General features: G+C 45.3%; 1 protein-coding gene across 4 annotated transcripts in view; it reads left to right on the top strand.

Moving 5' to 3' along the window:
- The window catches only part of LOC139470742 (DIS3-like exonuclease 2), a 57,192-nt gene that overhangs the window by 14,764 nt on the left and 20,802 nt on the right, over positions 1 to 21,626 (top strand). For all 4 annotated transcript variants that reach the window (XM_071253023.1, XM_071253020.1, XM_071253022.1 and 1 more), the window contains 13 exons: positions 785 to 886; positions 1,464 to 1,602; positions 2,394 to 2,575; positions 2,730 to 2,877; positions 3,662 to 3,746; positions 4,368 to 4,467; positions 7,212 to 7,362; positions 8,588 to 8,700; positions 11,214 to 11,321; positions 12,125 to 12,193; positions 12,399 to 12,506; positions 19,321 to 19,457; positions 20,783 to 20,906. In XM_071253023.1, coding sequence (XP_071109124.1) covers positions 785 to 886; positions 1,464 to 1,602; positions 2,394 to 2,575; positions 2,730 to 2,877; positions 3,662 to 3,746; positions 4,368 to 4,467; positions 7,212 to 7,362; positions 8,588 to 8,700; positions 11,214 to 11,321; positions 12,125 to 12,193; positions 12,399 to 12,506; positions 19,321 to 19,457; positions 20,783 to 20,906 — 1,566 coding nt within the window. The remainder of the gene's footprint in view (positions 1 to 784; positions 887 to 1,463; positions 1,603 to 2,393; positions 2,576 to 2,729; positions 2,878 to 3,661; positions 3,747 to 4,367; positions 4,468 to 7,211; positions 7,363 to 8,587; positions 8,701 to 11,213; positions 11,322 to 12,124; positions 12,194 to 12,398; positions 12,507 to 19,320; positions 19,458 to 20,782; positions 20,907 to 21,626) is intronic.

The following is a 21,626-nucleotide window of genomic DNA, read 5'->3' as shown; positions in this document are numbered from 1 at the left end:
AATGGCATCACAAGTCAGTATCTCGTGTGTCCACCATATGCATTGATGACTGCCGTGCAACGTCGATACATGGAATGTATGAGGCGGTTGATGAAGGCCATAGGCACTTGAGCCCACACTCTGAGGAACGCCTAACACAGTTCAGCTGCAGTTGTCGACCTTGGTCGGACGTAATTCAGCCGTCTTTGAATCTCGTCCCACAGGTGCTCAATGGGATTTAAATCGGGACTGAGGGCAGGCCACTGCATGGTTCTGATGCCATTCTGCTGGAGGAAGTCTCTTGTTGCTCTCGCAGTTTGGGCGTTATGCTGAAACTCGTGGTTGTGGCGAGGTGCCAAATGGGGTATGGCATGTGGTCTCAAGACTTGATCAATGTACTGAGATGCTGTGACACCATTGCCTCTCCCTTGACCGATGTTCTGGAAGACCACAGGGCCGATCCACTGCGCAAGACCAATTTTTATCGGGCAAGAAATGGAGAAAGCATGTGCATTTTAATTTGCACGGAACTCACATGCATCGGGTTACCATGTCTGTTGCCGTTATGTGTTTGGGTGATCGGTTTTATTGTCATCTGCTTTATTTTTTATCATAAATTTTGTCCAGACATGGTAATTTGGGAAACTTTGATAAAAATTACCCAGATATTGAAATGACAACTTTTCATGCAATGTTACTTGGGGTGACGTTTCTTTTGTGGTTCAGTGTTCAACCACCTGCATGAGTTTCTCAAGGTGTTAGATTTCTATTGAACGCCGACAACTATCTGTATGTATTTTGCCAGGATGGGACAGCTGATATCTATATTTCTGGTCTGAACAATCGGAACCGAGCGCTGAATGGGGACATTGTGGCAGTGCAGCTTCTGGACAAACAGGAGTGGAAGGTGAAGTTTGCTTGTGTAGGGTGTCTACTGTCTACAGCACTCATGTATTCTTCTGGAGCGATGCACTCTCTATCTCACTACAAATATGCTTCATTAGACACAGTAGATCTTCAGCTACCCATGCTTGTTGTAAGAGTCGATTAACAGGATCATGTGGGCGAGCTCGCTCACTTCGTTGATGCATGTCATTGTATCCCAATTGTGTAGATCGATGCTCGTGATGTTAATCACTGGATTGTCTGGTGCAGGCTCATTTATTTACAGACAGCTGTCATATAGCTGGAATATTGTTGAGTGCGGTGTTAGACAACAAACAAAATATCACAGCTGAGGTATGCCGGTAGATGTGTGTCGAAAGTCAGGGAGATTCCAGCAATGGGACATTCCGAATAGGAATGTGTGGCATCAATAGGATTTACTTTGTGTGTGGAAATTTTGAAGTTTTTAGAGTATGTTATATCCTACATATACTTGACATCTGTCCATTTCTGTTGTATGTGCTGTCAATTGATGAACTTTTTGCATCGTGCATGCAAATGTTGGGCATTTAACTATTGTCATTCTGAATATCTTGTAGGTCTATGTAGATGATCTTCAGAGCAAAGAGGCCAAGGTCAAGCCAAATCGGGGTCAGGGTGAAGGAGATGTGGCAAGGGATGACGGTAGTGATTCAGGTCCGGATGTTGTTGTGGAAGAAGTTATGCAAATCAGCCAAGGTTTGTGAAGACATAAATCTCAGTTGCCCTGTAGTGCTGGTGTTTGGGATATTTCGAATGAATGCAGGTTCAGCACTTGAGTAAACAGGGTATTGTAATGGAGACATGATGAGATGGTGAAGGTGAGATGGATCCATATATGACTTTCTTCTTTATGCAGCCACAGGTATGGGTCTTCATGTGTTTAAGTTGTCTTACATTTAACATGTGTTTTCCCAAATTGAAGGGGCGTTTGGGTAGCCTAGTGGTTAAAGCGTTCGCTCGTCATGCCGAAGACCCGGGTTCGATTCCCGAAATGGGTACAATGTGTGTTGCCCATTTCTGGGGTCAACCGCCATGATATTGCTGGAATATTGCTATAAACGGCGTAAAACCATACTCACTCACTCACTCCCAAATTGAAAGTGATGTCATTGAACCAGCAGTGCAAAGAACTATCTCATTAACATTATTATTTCTTGTCGCTGCTGCATATGACTTCTGTTGTTCTGCTTTTTAAATGTGATGCCTTGATGTCATTTTTACTGTCTGACTTAAGGCACTGATTAATTTGTTCATTGAGCATTGAACACAATCTGGCGATGGGAGTAATATAGGTAAACATGGTATTGTGTGGCACAGTCGTCCTGTGACCCGATACTCACCCTGTTGATAACTGTAATCAGTCATCATGCACGGAAATTAGCTCGTCCCCAACACTTGTTTACTTATTACTAAAAGACATATATATGTCTCTTGATACAAATCTAGGTCACCTATGTTTAGATTTAATAAAGAATACTTGTTGACAGAAGCCAAAGAGAAGCCACAAGGTGAGAACCACAAGCATAAACATGCCACCCCACGCAAGATGTACACGTCACTGGGAGAGGTGATGTCTCAGGGGAGCCCCCAGGCCAGGGCCCTGATGGGTGGGGCGGGGGACCAGGGGGATGCGGGGGACGGAGACAAACTGCTGCAGAGAACAGCAAAGGTGAGACTTTTGAATTTGTGGTCTTTTTCAATGGATTTTTTGAGCAAAATGATACAACAGGCTGTTGTGTGGTGTAAGCGTGAATGCCACCCATGGCTGACACTGAGGTTCATGACGATACACCTTGTAAAGTGACTGTCCGGATATGTTGCAGGTCGTGGCAGTGGTGGAGGCAAAGCACTCCCGTGTGTGCAGTGGACATATCAAACTGATGCAGGACCGGAATCGGGATGTGGCTCTCTTCTCACCAACAGACTCCAGGGTACCGAGGATACAGGTGCCCATGTCGGAATGCCCTAAAGGTAAGTGCGTCATGTGTCTGCCATGCTATCCTGGCCATGGAAACAGTAGTACACTGAGTTTCCAGGTATAGACTTGTTCACAATGCACTCTCCCAACTGTAGTGACTTAGTGATAAGGGATTGTTTAAAATTTTTTTCTGACTCCAGCACCAGCAGTTATGTGACCAGGACCTAGTCCAAGCTACAACAGAACTATTTACTCTCAAATCACGTGATCACCTTAATTAAAAACATGAAAAGATTTCGAAAGTATCCGTTGACGCTAAGTTGTTGGGTGAAAATCTGAAATCTCTACAGCAATTTATGAACCGGATGTTAATTGCATAGTCTTGCTAGTACAGAACAATCAGAACAATTTACTCCCTTGCTTTGGGAAGATGCTTCATTTCCTGTCTGTAAACAATATGTACAAAATAAAAACTAGTGCGAAGCTACAACTACCTATAAGATATGTTTGGCAGTGAATAGAACGTCTTTTGAAACATCTAACGATTTTATCCTGTGATTACAGCCAGAACAGGAATTTATGACTATGATGTAATAGAGGTAGTATTCATAGAATTATACACAATGATAACTATGATTTGATTACTATTTAATGCATACAGAAAGAATAATGTGTCAAATTTACATGTTCAATATGTGTGGCTGCTTGTGCAGTTGAGTTCAGTGGCCAGTGTGTATTAGTTTGTGTTGAATGAAGGTAAACATAACCCTTACACATAAGATCAGTGTCATCATATGTTCAAGGTCAGGATTAACAACAAGGTCAAACTATTTTCAGATTTTTTTGAGCGGCCTGATGATCATGCCAAGACACTTTTCATAGCGAGAATCACGGAGTGGGACAACTCCATGTTTGCGAAGGGGTAAGTACGAGTACACAAAGGACTGAGTCATGTTTAGTGTGTACCGTGGAGTGTCATTTACTCCACAATCTGATTGTAGCCATTGTTGGTGTGTGGTGTGGTGTGGCGTGGCGTGGCGTGGCGTGGCGTGGCGTGGCGTTGTGTGGCGTCCGGTTTCATGATATTTACTCCACTGTATGTCATTCACCCCTAGAGATGGCCCACGTCCCAAAAGTGTGCCTCAGGTGGCTTCAAATCGTTTCAAACTTTGATAAACTGTAGCTCTGTGTAATCCTGTCAACTTTTCAAGTTTTGTTGCCAATTATTCAAAACCAATAGTCTCGTTTCACTCATTTTTGACATAGCTATCTCTGTGTCATCGGTCAGTAATTGGGCTCACTTGACATGCATGTTGTGCGCAACAAGGGAGATAATCAAACAAGACTTAACACATCACATTACATTAATCGTGCATTTATGTATTCAGTTGATTATATACAGGATCGAGTCAAACATAAAAAATAGTTGTCACATTTCTTCTGGTTGCTACAGCATATATATGTGGTCAGTTGTTTGTCAAATATCCATAAGACCTGTAACCATGCTAGACCTGCACCTGTAACTTTGTCCTGCTACTTTCAGGCACCTGTCCCGAAGCCTGGGGGAGGCAGGCCAGATTGAGCCAGAGACAGAGGCTATACTTCTTGAACATAATGTGGAGTCGGACGACTTTCCTGAGGAGGTTTGTCCACTCGAAGTTAGATCTCTCACAATGCATACTCAAATCAAAGTGAAAACCCAACAAAAGCACTATCTCTCAGGGGCGGTGGAGTAGCCCAGTGGTTAAAGCTTGGCACGTCCTGCTGGATGCCCACTGCTTGCTGCTGCAGTGTTAAGCAACAGACACTCACTCATTTATATCATAAGGATTCTAGTGTTGGTTGTGGTTCCCAGTATTTATACAGAACATACTTGATTATCAACGCTAATGGCTCACAAGTTGGTACTGAGTAGGACCCGGCTGTATGCATGACCTGATCGTTTTATGCGAGTATCTAAATACATTTTGCCAGGGCTAGGGTTAATTTTTTCCCAGTCGGACAGACCTTAGGCGGCTACCCGGGTAGGGTCAGGCATAATGTGTGTGTGTGTGTGTGAGGGGTGGGGTGGAGGGGGTGTTACCCGGGTAGTTAATTTGGACTCGTCCCAGCACAAATATGTGTTGAACATGAGTATTATTCAATACACTATATGTTGTACACCAGTATGATCCAACACAATATATGTTGTACACCAGTATGATTCAGTACACGATGTGTTGTACACCAGTATGATTCAATACACGATGTGTTTTACACCAGTATGATTCAATACACGATGTGTTGTACACCAGTATGATCCAATACACGATGTGTTTTACACCATGATTCAATACACGATGTGTTGTACACCAGTATGATTCAATACAGGATGTGTTTTACACCATGATTCAATACACGATGTGTTGTACACCAGTATGATCCAAGACACGATGTGTTGTACACCAGTATGATTCAATACACGATGTGTTGTACACCAGTATGATCCAAGACACTATATGTTGTACACCAGTATGATCCAAGACACGATGTGTTGTACACCAGTATGATACAAGACACTATATGTTGTACATCAGTATGATCCAAGACACGATGTGTTGTACACCAGTATGATTCAAGACACTATATGTTGTACACCAGTATGATCCAAGACACTATATGTTGTACACCAGTATGATCCAAGACACTTATGTTGTACACCAGGTTGATCCAATACACGATGTGTTGTACACCAGTATGATCCAATACACGATGTGTTGTACACCAGTATGATCCCAGACACTATATGTTGTACACCAGTATGATCTAATACACGATGTGTTGTACACCAGTATGATTCGATACACGATGTGTTGTACACCAGTATGATTCAATACACGATGTGTTGTACACCAGTATGATCCAAGACACCAGATGTGTTGTACACCAGTATGATTCAAGACACTATATGTTGTACACCAGTATGATTCAATACACGATGTGTTGTACACCAGTATGATTCAAGACACTATGTGTTTTACACCAATATGATTAAAGACACTATATGTTGTACACCAGTATGATTCAAGACACTATGTGTTTTACACCAATATGATTCAATACAGGATGTGTTTTACACCATGATTCAATACACGATGTGTTGTACACCAGTATGATCCAAGACACGATGTGTTGTACACCAGTATGATTCAATACACGATGTGTTGTACACTAGTATGATTCAAGACACTATATGTTGTACACCAGTATGATCCAAGACACGATGTGTTGTACACCAGTATGATACAAGACACTATATGTTGTACATCAGTATGATCCAAGACACGATGTGTTGTACACCAGTATGATTCAAGACACTATATGTTGTACACCAGTATGATCCAAGACACTATATGTTGTACACCAGTATGATCCAAGACACTTATGTTGTACACCAGGTTGATCCAATACACGATGTGTTGTACACCAGTATGATCCAATACACGATGTGTTGTACACCAGTATGATCCCAGACACTATATGTTGTACACCAGTATGATCTAATACACGATGTGTTGTACACCAGTATGATTCGATACACGATGTGTTGTACACCAGTATGATTCAATACACGATGTGTTGTACACCAGTATGATCCAAGACACCAGATGTGTTGTACACCAGTATGATTCAAGACACTATATGTTGTACACCAGTATGATTCAATACACGATGTGTTGTACACCAGTATGATTCAAGACACTATGTGTTTTACACCAATATGATTAAAGACACTATATGTTGTACACCAGTATGATTCAAGACACTATGTGTTTTACACCAATATGATTCAAGACACTATATGTTGTACACCAGTATGATTCAAGACTCTATATGTTGTACACCAGTATGATTCAAGACACTATATGTTGTACACCAGTATGATTCAAGACACTATATGTTGTACACTAGTATGATTCAAGACACTATATGTTGTACACTAGTATGATTCAAGACACTACATGTTGTACACTAGTATGATTCAAGACACTATATGTTGTACACTAGTATGATTCAAGACACTATATGTTGTACAGCAGTATGATTCAAGACACTATGTGTTGTACACCAGTATGATTCAAGACACTATATGTTGTACACCAGTATGATTCAAGACACTATATGTTGTACACCAGTATGATTCAAGACACTATATGTTGTACACCAGTATGATTCAAGACACTATATGTTGTACACCAGTATGATTCAAGACACTATATGTTGTACACCAGTATGATTCAAGACACTATATGTTGTACACCAGTATGATTCAAGACACTATATGTTGTACACCCCGTATGATTCAATACACAATGTGTTGTACCTGATTGTATTGATGCTGATGCAGGTGCTGACGTGTCTACCAACCTCCCCATGGGTGATTCCAGAATCTGAGTTTGAATATCGGCAAGATTTGCGAAGACAATGTATCTTCACAATAGATCCATCAACTGCTAGAGATTTGGATGATGCCATGTCTATAGAGGATCTTGGGAATGGTTAGTAACAGAATCAAATGTAGGGCACAGAGGGCTTCATGTTATCACTCTTTCCTCAACTTGCAAGAGAAGTACTTATACCGTAATCGAGGATTCTTGGTTGTCCTATTATCCGATGATTTAAATATACAGTTGGTTGCTTTGGAAATGTTAAACAACTGTACATCTACTTTAGCAGACCTCACATCATTTGGTAGATGTGCTTGATGTGAAGATGATTCTGTGAATACGATGCTGCCCATATGTTGGGGCTATTTTCAATGGATGCTTCTAATGATTTTCCAGGTGTAAACCTATTCCAAACTTATCCCTAATGGGCAGCACCAGTGACTCAGTGGTCTAAAGCCACTGTAATTACCTTGGAAAGTTGTTCTCCTTAGATGTTCCAAGATCCACTGGTTATTATCCCCTGCCCAACAAAGTTGGCGGGGAATATAGAAACGGGCTCTGTCCGCCCGTCTGTCCCTTTGTCCGTACGTCCGTCTGTACTTCCCTCCGTCACGTTTCTTGGCCGGAGCATAACTCTATTTAGAAATTTTAGAAAGTTTTATTTTTTACATTTCCATGGCAACAAGATGGACTTAGGTTCTGTTTCATTTCCGGAGCATAACTCATAAACCGTTCAATATTTTTTAATCAAACTTTGCAGGTCTGTCAGGTACATGCTGAACTGGTGCCTTTTGCTATTTAGGAGTTTCATAAATTTTATTTTTTTACGTTTCCATGGCAACAAGATGGACATAGGTTCCAAATTCTTCTTTTTTTACAATTTCCATGAAAAGTTCTACCTCGGTTAAAAAAGGTGAGGGTTTGTTTAGATTTAATTATGTCATAAATTCTGCAACAGGGGTGGGGAATATAGCCACGTTAGTGGCAAACTCTTGTTTCAATTCAAGTGTTGCCTGATTTTCACCCTTGGTTTCTTGTGCACATCGAACCCCTACTCATGTTTCTCTGAAGTGCTACAAATCTATAGCCGTGTCCCTTTTGTCCTTTCTCCTAAGTAAAGGTGACAAGCTAAATACAACTGACATTATGTTGAAAGCAGTGATAAACAAAACTCACTCACTGATTGATTCCCATTTGACAGAACAGGGTAAATACAACAGAGAGATCACACAGCATAGTAGTTATTCAAGTATGCTTCTCATGAACATCCAAATATCTGATACCAAAAGTGTATTTCAGTCTGTAGTGATAAAGATGTACATCTTTCTGTGTGCAGGAAGCTACAAGGTGGGGGTACACATAGCTGATGTCAGCTTCTTCCTAGATGAAGGCACACCTCTGGACATTAAGGCAGCAAGCAGAGCCACCAGTGTGTACTTGGTCCAGAAAGTAAGTCAGCAGAGCCACCAGTGTGTACTTGGTGCAGAAAGTAAGTCAGCTGACCCACCAGTGTGTACTTGGTCCAGAAAGTAAGTCAGCAGAGCCCCCAGTGTGTACTTGGTCCAGAAAGTAAGTCAGCCAAGCCACCAGTGTGTACATGGTGCAGAAAGTAAGTCAGCAGAGCCCCCAGTGTATACTTGGTCCAGAAAGTAAGTCAGCAGAGCCCCCAGTGTATACTTGGTCCAGAAAGTAAGTCAGCCAAGCCACCAATGTGTACTTGGTCCAGAAAGTAAGTAAGGAGAGCCACCAGTGTGTACTCGGTCCAGAAAGTAAGTCAGCCAAGCCACCAGTGTGTACTTGGTCCAGAAAGTAAGTCAGCAGAGCCACCAGTGTGTACATGGTGCAGAAAGTAAGTCAGCAGAGCCCCCAGTGTATACTTGGTCCAGAAAGTAAGTCAGCAGAGCCCCCAGTGTATACTTGGTCCAGAAAGTAAGTCAGCCAAGCCACCAATGTGTACTTGGTCCAGAAAGTAAGTAAGGAGAGCCACCAGTGTATACTTGGTCCAGAAAGTAAGTCAGCAGAGCCCCCAGTGTATACTTGGTCCAGAAAGTAAGTCAGCAGAGCCCCAGTGTATACTTGGTCTAGAAAGTAAGTCAGCAGAGCCCCCAGTGTATACTTGGTCCAGAAAGTAAGTCAGCAGAGCCCCCAGTGTGTACTTAGTGCAGAAAGTAAGTCAGCAGAGCCACCAGTGTGTACATGGTGCAGAAAGTAAGTCAGCCGAGCCCCCAGTGTGTACTTGGTCCAGAAAGTAAGTCAGCCGAGCCACCAGTGTGTACTTGGTGCAGAAAGTAAGTCAGCAGAGCCCCCAGTGTGTACTTGGTCCAGAAAGTAAGTCAGCCAATCCACCAGTGTGTACTTGGTCAAGAAAGTAAGTCAGCAGAGCCACCAGTGTATACTTGGTCCAGAAAGTAAGTCAGCCAAGCCACCAGTGTATACTTGGTCCAGAAAGTAAGTCAGCAGAGCCACCAGTGTGTACATGGTGCAGAAAGTAAGTCAGCCGAGCCACCAGTGTGTACTTGGTGCAGAAAGTAAGTCAGCAGAGCCACCAGTGTGTACTTGGTGCAGAAAGTAAGTCAGCCAAGCCCCCAGTGTGTACTTGGTCCAGAAAGTAAGCCAGCCAAGCCACCAGTGTGTACTTGGTCCAGAAGGTAAGTCAGCAGAGCCACCAGTGTATACTTGGTCCAGAAAGTAAGTCAGCCAAGCCACCAGTGTATACTTGGTCCAGAAAGTAAGTCAGCAGAACCACCAGTGTGTACATGGTGCAGAAAGTAAGTCAGCAGAGCCCCCAGTGTGTACTTGGTGCAGAAAGTAAGTCAGCAGAGCCACCAGTGTGTACATGGTGCAGAAAGTAAGTCAGCCAAACCCCCAGTGTGTACTTGGTCCAGAAAGTAAGTCAGCCGAGCCACCAGTGTGTACTTGGTGCAGAAAGTAAGTCAGCAGAGCCCCCAGTGTGTACTTGGTCCAGAAAGTAAGTCAGCCAATCCACCAGTGTGTACTTGGTCAAGAAAGTAAGTCAGCAGAGCCACCAGTGTATACTTGGTCCAGAAAGTAAGTCAGCCAAGCCACCAGTGTATACTTGGTCCAGAAAGTAAGTCAGCAGAGCCACCAGTGTGTACATGGTGCAGAAAGTAAGTCAGCCGAGCCACCAGTGTGTACTTGGTGCAGAAAGTAAGTCAGCAGAGCCACCAGTGTGTACTTGGTGCAGAAAGTAAGTCAGCCAAGCCCCCAGTGTGTACTTGGTCCAGAAAGTAAGTCAGCCAAGCCACCAGTGTGTACTTGGTCCAGAAGGTAAGTCAGCAGAGCCACCAGTGTATACTTGGTCCAGAAAGTAAGTCAGCCAAGCCACCAGTGTATACTTGGTCCAGAAAGTAAGTCAGCAGAGCCACCAGTGTGTACATGGTGTAGAAAGTAAGTCAGCAGAGCCCCCAGTGTATACTTGGTCCAGAAAGTAAGTCAGCTGACCCACCAATGTGTACATGGTCCAGAAAGTAAGTCATCCAAGCCCCCAGTGTGTACTTGGTCCAGAAAGTAAGTCAGCCGAGCCACCAGTGTGTACTTGGTCCAGAAAGTAAGTCAGCTCACCCACCAGTGTGTACTTGGTCCAGAAAGTAAGTCAGCCAAGCCACCAGTGTGTACTTGGTCCAGAAAGTAAGTCAGCCAAGCCACCAGTGTGTACTTGGTGCAGAAAGAAAGTCAACCGTGCCACCAGTGTGTACTTGGTCCAGAAAGTAAGTCAGCTGATGGAGCATTGTGTACTTGGTCCAGAAAGTAAGTCAGCAGAGCCACCAGTGTATACTTGGTCCAGAAAGTAAGTCAGCAGAGCCCCCAGTGTGTACTTGGTCCAGAAAGTAAGTCAGCAGAGCCCCCAGTGTGTACTTGGTCCAGAAAGTAAGTCAGCAGAGCCCCCAGTGTGTACTTGGTCCTGTGTGTACTGTGTGTATAGTGTGTTGCTGATGTTTTAGGTTATACCGATGTTGCCACGACTGCTTTGTGAAGAGCTGTGCAGTCTCAACCCAGACAAAGACAGGCTCACCTTTTCTGTCTTCTGGACAATGGATGCCAACGGAGAGGTATATTCACACATTGGTACTTGTACGGACACACACATCCTTGTGCAGACACACCCATTCTTGTACATACACACACATCCTTGTACAGACACACACATCCTTGTGCAGACACACCCATCCTTGTACAGACACACCCATCCTTGTACAGACACACCCATCCTTGTGCAGACACACTCATCCTTGTGCAGACACACACATCCTTGTACAGACACACACATCCTTGTACAGACACACCCATCCTTGTGCAGACACACACATCCTTGTACAGACACACACATCCTTGTACAGACACACACATCCTTGTGCAGACACACACATCCTTGTGCAGACACACACATCCTTGTGCAGACACACCCATCCTTGTACAGACACACCCATCCTTGTGCAGACACACACATCCTTGTGCAGACACACACGTCCTTGTGCAGACACACACATCCTTGTACAGACACACACATCCTTGTGCAGACACACACATCCTTGTGCAGACACACACATCCTTGTACAGACACACACATCCTTGTGCAGACACACACATCCTTGTGCAGACACACACATCCTTGTACAGACACACACATCCTTGTGCAGACACACACATCCTTGTACAGACACACACATCCTTGTACAGACACACACATCCTTGTGCAGACACACACATCCTTGTACAGACTTGTTCACACTTTGTTATTGTTGTTACATTCATGAATCATGAGTCATTGCTCATTGATGTAATAATGCTTACTTTTGTTCACTGTTCTTTCATGCAAGTGCTCAGAATATAACTGATGGGTTTTTGCTTCCAGATAGAAGATGAGTGGTTTGGGAGAACTGTTATCAGGTCCTGTGTGAAGTGCAGCTACGATCATGCACAGGTGCGTTACACAACAGGTTCTTATATTCTGGAGGAGTGACCTATTCATGTGACCTCAGATGTCTTAAGTATTTGCTCACAGGCTTTTGCTTTATGAGGTTTTAGTAATTATGCCCTTTAGGATAAACTTTCATCTTATCAGTTAAACATTTCTTTCTGGATAATTCCAATGAAAAAAATTAATGAACATTTGTGATCAATTCCAGGGGTTCATAGAGAATCCAGATCGTGAGTGGAGACAGGAAGAGTTACCTCCCATCACAAATGGGTTTGTGGTTGAAGACATCAGGAAGCGGGTGCTGCAGCTGGATAAGGTAGGAAGCTACTGCTAGACCCAGGTAGGAGGCTACTGCTAGACACAGGTAGGAGGCTACTGCTAGACACAGGTAGGAGGCTACTGCTAGACCCAGGTAGGAGGCTACTGCTAGACACAGGTAGGAGACTACTGCTAGACACAGGTAGGAGGCTACTGCTAGACACAGGTAGGAGACTACTGCTAGACACAGGTAGGATACTACTACTAGACACAGGTAGGAGACTGCTGCTAGACACAGGTAGGAGACTGCTGCTAGACACAGGTAGGAGACTGCTGCTAGACACAGGTAGGATCCTACTGCTAGACACAGGTAGGAGATTACTGCTAGACACAGGTAGGAGATTACTGCTAGACACAGGTAGGAGGCTACTGCTAGACACAGGTAGGAGGCTACTGCTAGACACAGGTAGGAGGCTACTGCTAGACCCAGGTAGGAGGCTACTGCTAGACACAGGTAGGAGACTACTGCTAGACACAGGTAGGAGGCTACTGCTAGACACAGGTAGGAGACTACTGCTAGACACAGGTAGGATACTACTACTAGACACAGGTAGGAGACTGCTGCTAGACACAGGTAGGAGACTACTGCTAGACACAGGTAGGATCCTACTGCTAGACACAGGTAGGAGATTACTGCTAGACACAGGTAGGAGGCTACTGCTAGACACAGGTAGGATACTACTACTAGACACAGGTAGGAGGCTACTGCTAGACACAGGTAGGAGACTACTGCTAGACACAGGTAGGATCCTACTGCTAGACACAGGTAGGAGACTACTACTAGACACAGGTAGGAGGCTACTGCTAGACACAGGTAGGAGACTACTGCTAGACACAGGTATGAGACTACTGCTAGACACAGGTAGGATCCTACTGCTAGACACAGGTAGGAGATTACTGCTAGACACAGGTTGGATCCTATTGCTAGACACAGGTAGGATCCTATTGCTAGACACAGGTAGGAGGCTACTGCTAGACACAGGTAGGAGATTACTGCTAGACACAGGTAGGAGACTACTGCTAGACACAGGTAGGAGATTACTGCTAGACACAGGTAGGAGACTACTGCTAGACACAGGTAGGAGATTACTGCTAGACACAGGTAGGAGGCTACTACTAGACACAGGTAGGAGACTACTGCTAGACACAGGTAGGAGATTACTGCTAGACACAGGTAGGAGATTACTGCTAGACACAGGTAGGAGACTACTGCTAGACACAGGTAGGAGGCTACTGCTAGACACAGGTAGGAGGCTACTACTAGACACAGGTAGGAGGCTACTGCTAGACACAGGTAGGAGACTACTGCTAGACACAGGTAGGAGATTACTGCTAGACACAGGTAGGAGGCTACTGCTAGACACAGGTAGGAGGCTACTACTAGACACAGGTAGGAGGCTACTGCTAGACCCAGGTAGGAGGCTACTGCTAGACACAGGTAGGAGGCTACTGCTAGACACAGGTAGGAGATTACTGCTAGACACAGGTAAATATTTTACTTAATGTGCATTACTCCTTAATGCATATTACTGCTTGTTCTTGACAGAGAAAAGAGCTGTGTGAAGATCTTTGCTTTTAGAAGTTCAAACAACTAGCTGAGAGGCCAACCCTATCACACAGCTCCCACGTGACCAAAGGAAGTGACATCATGGATCCTCACATTACTCTTGTCACTTGATGAGTGAAGATCTGTTTCTGATCTGAAGCAAAAACTTGTTCAAACATCACATGTTTTGCTCCTTGAGTTAATGTTCATTGTCTTTGTGTTTTGCATACGGTTTGTATCTTGTACATTCTATGTTTGTAACATGTGCATAACCTTTTTTGACCCCTGTTGGTGTTTTCTTTTAAAAGAAAACAATGGAAATTTTCCAGGTGTCTCATTGTTTCAAGTAGCCATATTGAATATTTTACTTGGCCAGCAAGTTGTGAACTGGCTTGCGTTCTATATTCTTTTTGATTGGTACCTCACTATTGTCGTACCTTTGCAAGTATTTTGTCTTTGTTTTGTATGTTGTACTATGTTTGTCGTAATATTTGTTTCATAAACCATGCAGTGGAAAAAACAAATTAAAGCATACATATTACATTAAGTTATACGTTACCACTGTTATACCGAGGCTATTGTCCCTCACAACTGCTCTTAAAGCGAAATCTTCCACAGAGATCTCAATTACCTCATGCAGCACGTGCGTAGTCACCTAGCTGCCATGTGACACCCTTCACTCTTGTCTCTTCGCTTGCCATAGCAAGACGTGTTACCTCCTCCGTCGTGGAGAAAGGGTTCGTTCCCGGTGCCTTCCTGGCCTTCCCTGAGGCAGGTCCAACCGCGGAGGCCCATGTGGAGAGGTTGGGTGTCCGTGCCCCACCTGCTGCTACTATCACTCAAGCGACTTTACAGCAAATGGACACCCTCTCTCGGCACTCCATGCTCGCTATGTCACATGGCGACACCTACTTGACGGCGGCGGCCAGTCTGGTTGAAGGTTCCCCCCCCATGGACCGAGACCAGCGCATTTATAACTGTTTAATCGGTTTTAATGCAACCCTTGTGTACGTTGCCGGGGCTTCGGGCCTTTCTTTCCGGGACGTGCCATTTCTTGAGGCAGCAAGCGTATCTTGCCGCCTGGGTTGGACGCCGCCAACCAAGAGGTGTTACTTTCGCAGCCTTGGTCTGCGCAGACCCTGTTTAATAATCGGATCCCTGGTGTTCTAAAGGAACAGCAGTCTGCTAAACGGAGTGACCCTCAGGATGCTGCCCCCGGGAAGTCCAAGGGGTCAGTGTCTTCTTCCTCTGGGAAGAGGACCGCCCTGAAGGCCCCGGTAAGGGCAACATGCCGCCCTTTCAGGGGTAGAAGGGAAAGGTGGAGGAAGCCTAAGCCGTCTCGGGACAGTAAGGGCTCCTCCAAATGACGCTCACTTGCAGGGTTCGTGTGCCAACAGCGCCAGCTTTGGTTGGCCCGTAGGCGAACCCGAGTCACTCAGCCCTGGACAGTTGCGCCTGCCGCAGCCTGTCAGGCCTCCCTTTCCTTCTCCTGTCAGAGCCCGACTCTGGACTTACTGGGAGAATTGCGAACAAGTGTTCGACAACCCATGGGTGGTCAACACGATCCGGTACGGCTATCGGCTAGATCTCAAACAGATCCGCCGCTCACCGTCGCCCCGTTGGAAGGTTTCTATTCGGAAGCCAATCTTCCCATCCTCGCCGATGCCATTGGCAGGTTGGTGGATAAGAGGGCGGTACGGAAGTTAGCCCTACCAGAAATAACACTGGGGTTTTATTCCAGGATATTTCTTGTTCCCAAGAAGGACAGTGCCGAAATCAAAATGATTCACAATCTGAACTCATTCAACGAGTTTTACCTGCACAAGCCGCCCAAGTTCAGAATGTTGACCTTGGCGGACCTGAAAGCTCTGATCATGCCGGCCAACTGGCTCGCTTCGATCGACCTGAAGGATGCTTATCTGCATGTTCAGATTCACTCAGACCATCACAAGTATCTCAGGTTTGTCTTTCAAGGCAGGCACTACAAGTGGGTTGTACTCCCATTTGGTCTTTTGTCTGCTCCCTTGCTGTTCACCCGGTTAACCACTTCCATAGTGGGGTTCCTCCACAGGAGGGGTGTCAGGTACTTCGCGTACCTGGACAACTTGCTAGTGGCCAATCGAATGACGGACACCCTGTCACCCCAACTCGATTTCGCACTTCGGCTATAGGAGCAATTGGGGTGGATTGTCAATCTGTCAATTGGAGTGCAGTGATCAACGCAGTCAATCACTGGAAGCATTGTCTCGTTGACGCCCGGCTCATGCTGGCGACCGACAACACGACGGTAGTGTCCTATGTGAACAAACTGGGGGGAACCCACAGTCACTCGCTACTCGATCTCGCATTCGAGTTTTACGCTCTGGTGGACAGTATCCCTTGCCAGGTACGCGCCCGTCACATCCCAGGTGTGCGGGACGTACTGTCCGACGCTCTATCGAGGCCTCGGGATCCGAGCCCCACAGAGTGGATGCTCAACCCAGTAGTGTTTCAGTGGCTGTGCGAACATTTTGGTTGTCCGATGGTCGACCTGTTCGCAACACGGTTCAACAATCAAGGCCCGTTGTTTGTATCACCACTCCCGGACCCGAGGGCCATGGATCACGATGCTCTCGCGTTAGACTGGACGGGCATGGACGCTTATGCTTACCCGCTGACGGCGTTAATACCACTCATTCTAAGCCGGCTCCGAGAAGTTCGCTGTTACTGATCGCGCCCATGTGGCCGAAAAGATGGTTGTACCCCAGGCCCAGGCCACGCAGTCGCCATTTCCACTTCCTGTGAGACCGGATCTCCTGATCCACCCTCACACCTGTCAGCTTCATCCAAACGCAGGGCAGTTCAATCTGCACGCGTGGATGTTGTCACTGAGCGTCTGAGGAGTAAAGTTTTTTCTCGTCGGGCGTCTCGGGCATACGTTAGTATGCATCTTGATTCTACCCATAAGGTGTATAATGCACGTTGGGCTATTTTCACGAAGTGGTGTTGTAAACATCACATTCATTCGCCAGATAAGGTATCTGTGCAGGATATTACTCGTTTCATGTCTCACTTACGAGATACACGGAAACTCTCCGGGGGTTGCTACGGAAGGGACGCTGCTATGGGTACCAGTCTCTCAAAAGAGCCGGTGATTCGGGGTATTAGCAGCAAGATCTTAAAAAGGGCTGCCTTCGGGCATTGGCCTGGGATCTCTCCTTAGTGTTGAAATCATTTACAGAGGCAAGCAGTGGGAGCGCAAGCAATCGCACGTGCAACCACGCACTCTGCGCCAATGGCAAGTCCTCCAAGGCCTCCTAACCTCAGCACAGGACTTGAGGTACAGAGGTAGGCTTCAACTGTGCTCAGTTCAGATGTTCCTGGCTCCTTACATCAGACGCCAGGACCCTCCGGTATCCATCGCCTCCCAGATCACCTCAAACCACGTCTCCAAGAAACGTCTTAGTGGCATCTCCTTGACAGGGCTTACGACCTCTCTACGCCTATTCATAGAGGCCTCCCTGCAGGGATGGGGTGCTCACCTAGAGGAACAGGTTTCTTCCCTGGTGGCTGGCTAGGGCTTGGTTTGTCGACCTCAGAGAGCTAGCCAACTCCAACCCGCTGCCACTCCCACATTGGCCAAACCTGCTGATCCACCCTCACAGCACACAGCCACACCCAGGACCAGACAAGTTATTAAGTCTTCACGTCTGGTCCATTTACAGAGAGCACTAAACACCAAAGGCTACTCGGCCAGAGTGTCTAGGGCCATCACAATGGCACATCGCCCAACCACCAGGAGTGTCTATGACCACAAGTGGCAATCCTTCTAGAGCTTTTGCAGGGGCAAGCACCAAGACCCCACATCTGCATCCCCTCAACTCCTGGTCTAGTTCATGCTCTATCTTCGCCACAAGTGCATGCTCAAGGGTAGTACCATCACGATCTACCTTGTGGCACTCAACTCTGTCCTGGCAGTTCCAGAAGATTGGTGCATGACGAAAATCCTGGAATTACAGGCTCTGCTCCGCTCATTTAGGTTGGAAGACCAAAAGGCAAAATTTCGTCCACAAGCTTGGGACTTGAACGTCATTCTCACCTCGCTGAGAGATGCGCCCTTCAAGCCACTCAAAGCGACGTCAATCTACAATCTGACAAAAAAGACGGTCTACCTACTGTTGCTTGCTTCAGCTGACTGTGTCAGTGAGCTACACACCTTGGACGTTACATGCGTCAGATTTGAGCATGGAGCACATGGAGCCATGCATCTGGGCCTGTGCTGGGACTTCATTGCCAAGAATCAACTCCCTAGGACAGCCAGATAGATCGTTCCTCATCCCTTCCCTATCTTCGATTGTGGGCGCGGGAGATGAACAAGAGCTCTGTTTGTGTCCCAGCAGGTCACCATTACTAAACGCCATTGACCTCACCTCCAGTCCAGAGCTGGCCTCTCGACCTCCCCTGGCTTAAAAGTCCTGGACTAGAAGGTTCGTGCCCCACTTGCATACAGCTTGGTACACCAGTCTACAACTTTAACTTGACATGGTTATCGTCTGTGGCTGTGAAGTACCTGGACACACCGCATACCTGACTCTTGGTTCCCTTCCATGAAATGGTCATTGATGCCGACCATACAGCTGAGGACGTCCGGGCTGAGGGAAACGGAGGTTCCCATTAATGGACTGGTCACTTGAAGCCGACCACACAGCTGAGGATGGGCTGAGGGAAACGGAGGTTCCCATACATGGACTGGTCACTTGAAGCCGACCACACAGCTGAGGACGGGCTGAGGGAAACGGAGGTTCCCATACATGGACTGGTCACTTGAAGCCGACCACACAGCTGAGGAATATCTGAGAGTTTCTGAGCTGAAAATCCACATCTGAAGGTGTGCCCTTCACTGATTCTGTCCGATAAAGATGCATTAAGGAGTAATGCAGAATAAGTAAGAAATCTAGTAAAATCCTAGATTTTTTCTATATTTGTATTCTTATCCTGCATTACTGCATTTAAGGAGACCAGCCAATCACAGATATACCTCCCCACGATGCCTTCCAATGTTCCGGACTCCAGAGTAATGTCAGAATCCATGGCATCACTTCCTTTGGTCACGTTGGCCTCTCAACTAGTTGGAAGAACTTCAAGCAAGGATCTTCACACAGCTCTTTTCTCTGTCAAGAACAAGCAGTAATATGCATTAAGGAGTAATGCAGGATAAGTATACAAATATAAAAAATATCATGGATTTTACTAGGTTCCCCTAATTGTTACTGGTGATTTGTTTCAGATTGCAAAGTGTCTGCGGAAGAAGCGGTTTGACAGCGGTGCCCTGCGTCTGGACCAAGTGAAGCTGACATTTGCCCTTGACAAGGATACGGGGATGCCAAATGGCTACTCTGTTTATGAGCAGAGAGATAGCAACAGGTAAACGGCAGTCAGTGGCCTGGAAGTGTAACACTCAGTTGAAGAATTGTCTTGTGTGCTCGTCATGAGAGGTGACTCGACAATGGCTGTGACACAGTACCAAAACACATGTCAACAGGGCACTAGAATTGTCATGTTGTTGAAGAAAGTGCTGAACATTTCTGAACTACTATTTGTGATATTTCGCGTGTATGTGTGAGAGAAGTAAGCTGAACCACACACAATCTGATTAAAATCTAAACAAAGGTCTGAAGATATCCCATTTTGGGTCATGCCAGAACGACCTATCATTTGACCAATCAGAGCGGGAAAGTGATAGTCATAACTTTATTTTTAATCAAGAAACCACGAAAAGGTTAACACAGGGTACAGTTACAACATGTACGTGTTTCTCTCACATTCAATAGCCAGTGGAAGGTACTGCAATACAATATTGATCGTGTACATTCCAGAATTCTTTTGCTTAGTTTTTCAAAATTTTAATCAATCATTTTCTGAGCATAGTCTGGAATGGAAGTCGCCAGTTTGAAACAAGCGCCATAAAGCTCAAGAAGGCTGCAAATATTGACTTCTTGTCAGTCATTTCATTTGTCGTTCAAAGTCGCCAAAGGTCATTCTGATGTGATCTATAATGGGATGTCCTCAGATCTTTTGCGACCACCTCCGTGGTCTTGTGGTAGAGCGTCCGCTCGGAGAGCGGATGGTCTGGGATTCGATCCCCGGCCGCATTATACCTAAAGACGTTAAAAGATGGTACATGTTGTTACCCTGTCTGGTGCTCGGCATTAAGGGGCTAAAACAAGGACTGGTCGGCTCGGAGTCAGTATACTGTGTCTGAGTGGGGTATTCATGTTAAACTGCGGCATGGTATCTTAGAGAGGTAGGACTTTAAATCGGCATCAGTCCGGACTAGTAAAAGCAGCCACACAAACACACACACGTACGTGCACGTCCCTATATAAGTGCAATAATCTTGGACATGACGTTAAACTCCATTTCACCTCACCTTTGTTTCGCAGAAGTGAGAACTTAGATCTGTTTTCAATGAGATTGAACCACACATTAACATTTCTGTAGTTCAGTTGATGTAAATGTTGTTTTGGCCAGGCAGAAGGACTATTCTGTATTTCAACTTGCTCTGGTCTAGGAACAGATCTTTCAGGGGCTAATGCAGGACTTGTAGGGAACTCAGGCAAGAACTTGTCTTTGGTGGGAGACCAGTGGAATGTTGATTGCTTCATCAGGCGTATTTCACATGTGGTTTGCACAGAAAGATTATATTGACATGGAGAAAAGATCTGATGGGAACTTGGGATTACTTCCAGGTTGATAGAGGAGTTCATGTTACTGGCCAACATGGCGGTGGCCCACAAGATTTACCAGTCTTATCCACAGAAGGCTGTGCTGCGACGCCACCCACCCCCGCAGTCCAAGATGGTGGATGACCTGGTAAGTCCCAGCTACATCTCTATATAACAGAGTAGAGACCCAACACCAGTTTACCAGTGATGCATCCACTTTGTGTAGGAAGTATTATGGGGGTGTTGGTTGTCATTGTTTCAAGGGGAGGTAATGAAATATGTCATTTAATACCCTGTTCATATGCACGTCTATAAATATGTGTGTATATTTGCATATGTGTGGAAATATGCACACGTGAGTATACTTGCCATGTGAACATGTTTACTTATGTATGTATATAGGAGCAAATTTGCACCATGTCTGGAGCAGGTGCAAATGTAAAATTTACACAAGTACAAATCTGCACTGTATGTACATGTTGTCACGAGATGGTTTATGCAACGCCAGAGGAAGATGTCAATAAATATCTGTTGATTTGCCAACGCTAAACAAATTGGCTAATAGTTCTGTTGTATGAAGTTAACGCTATTCAACATACATGCTAAAATTGATAGAATTATCATTAAACCATCCGCATGTAATCAGAAATGAGCAGGCCACTGTAACTTGATAATGCTCTCATATTTCTTGACGACGGCCCAATATCACACCCGTTGTTAGGTGACGTCATGGGGATAGGGAAATGTGATTTGTTCTATAACTTTTCCATTTTTGTAAAAGTGGGTCAGTGAAAATTGCAGTAAATGTTTCAAAACCGATATTGTTGTTTATTTTAAAATAATAACAAATTCTATCCATTTTAGCTAC

This window comes from Haliotis cracherodii, unplaced genomic scaffold (assembly GCF_022045235.1).
Source record: "Haliotis cracherodii isolate W230 unplaced genomic scaffold, xgHalCrac1.p SCAF_21, whole genome shotgun sequence".
Taxonomy (NCBI): domain Eukaryota; kingdom Metazoa; phylum Mollusca; class Gastropoda; order Lepetellida; family Haliotidae; genus Haliotis; species Haliotis cracherodii.
The sequence above is the reverse complement of the archived record's forward strand: the minus strand, read 5'-3'. Positions and strand labels throughout refer to the sequence as shown.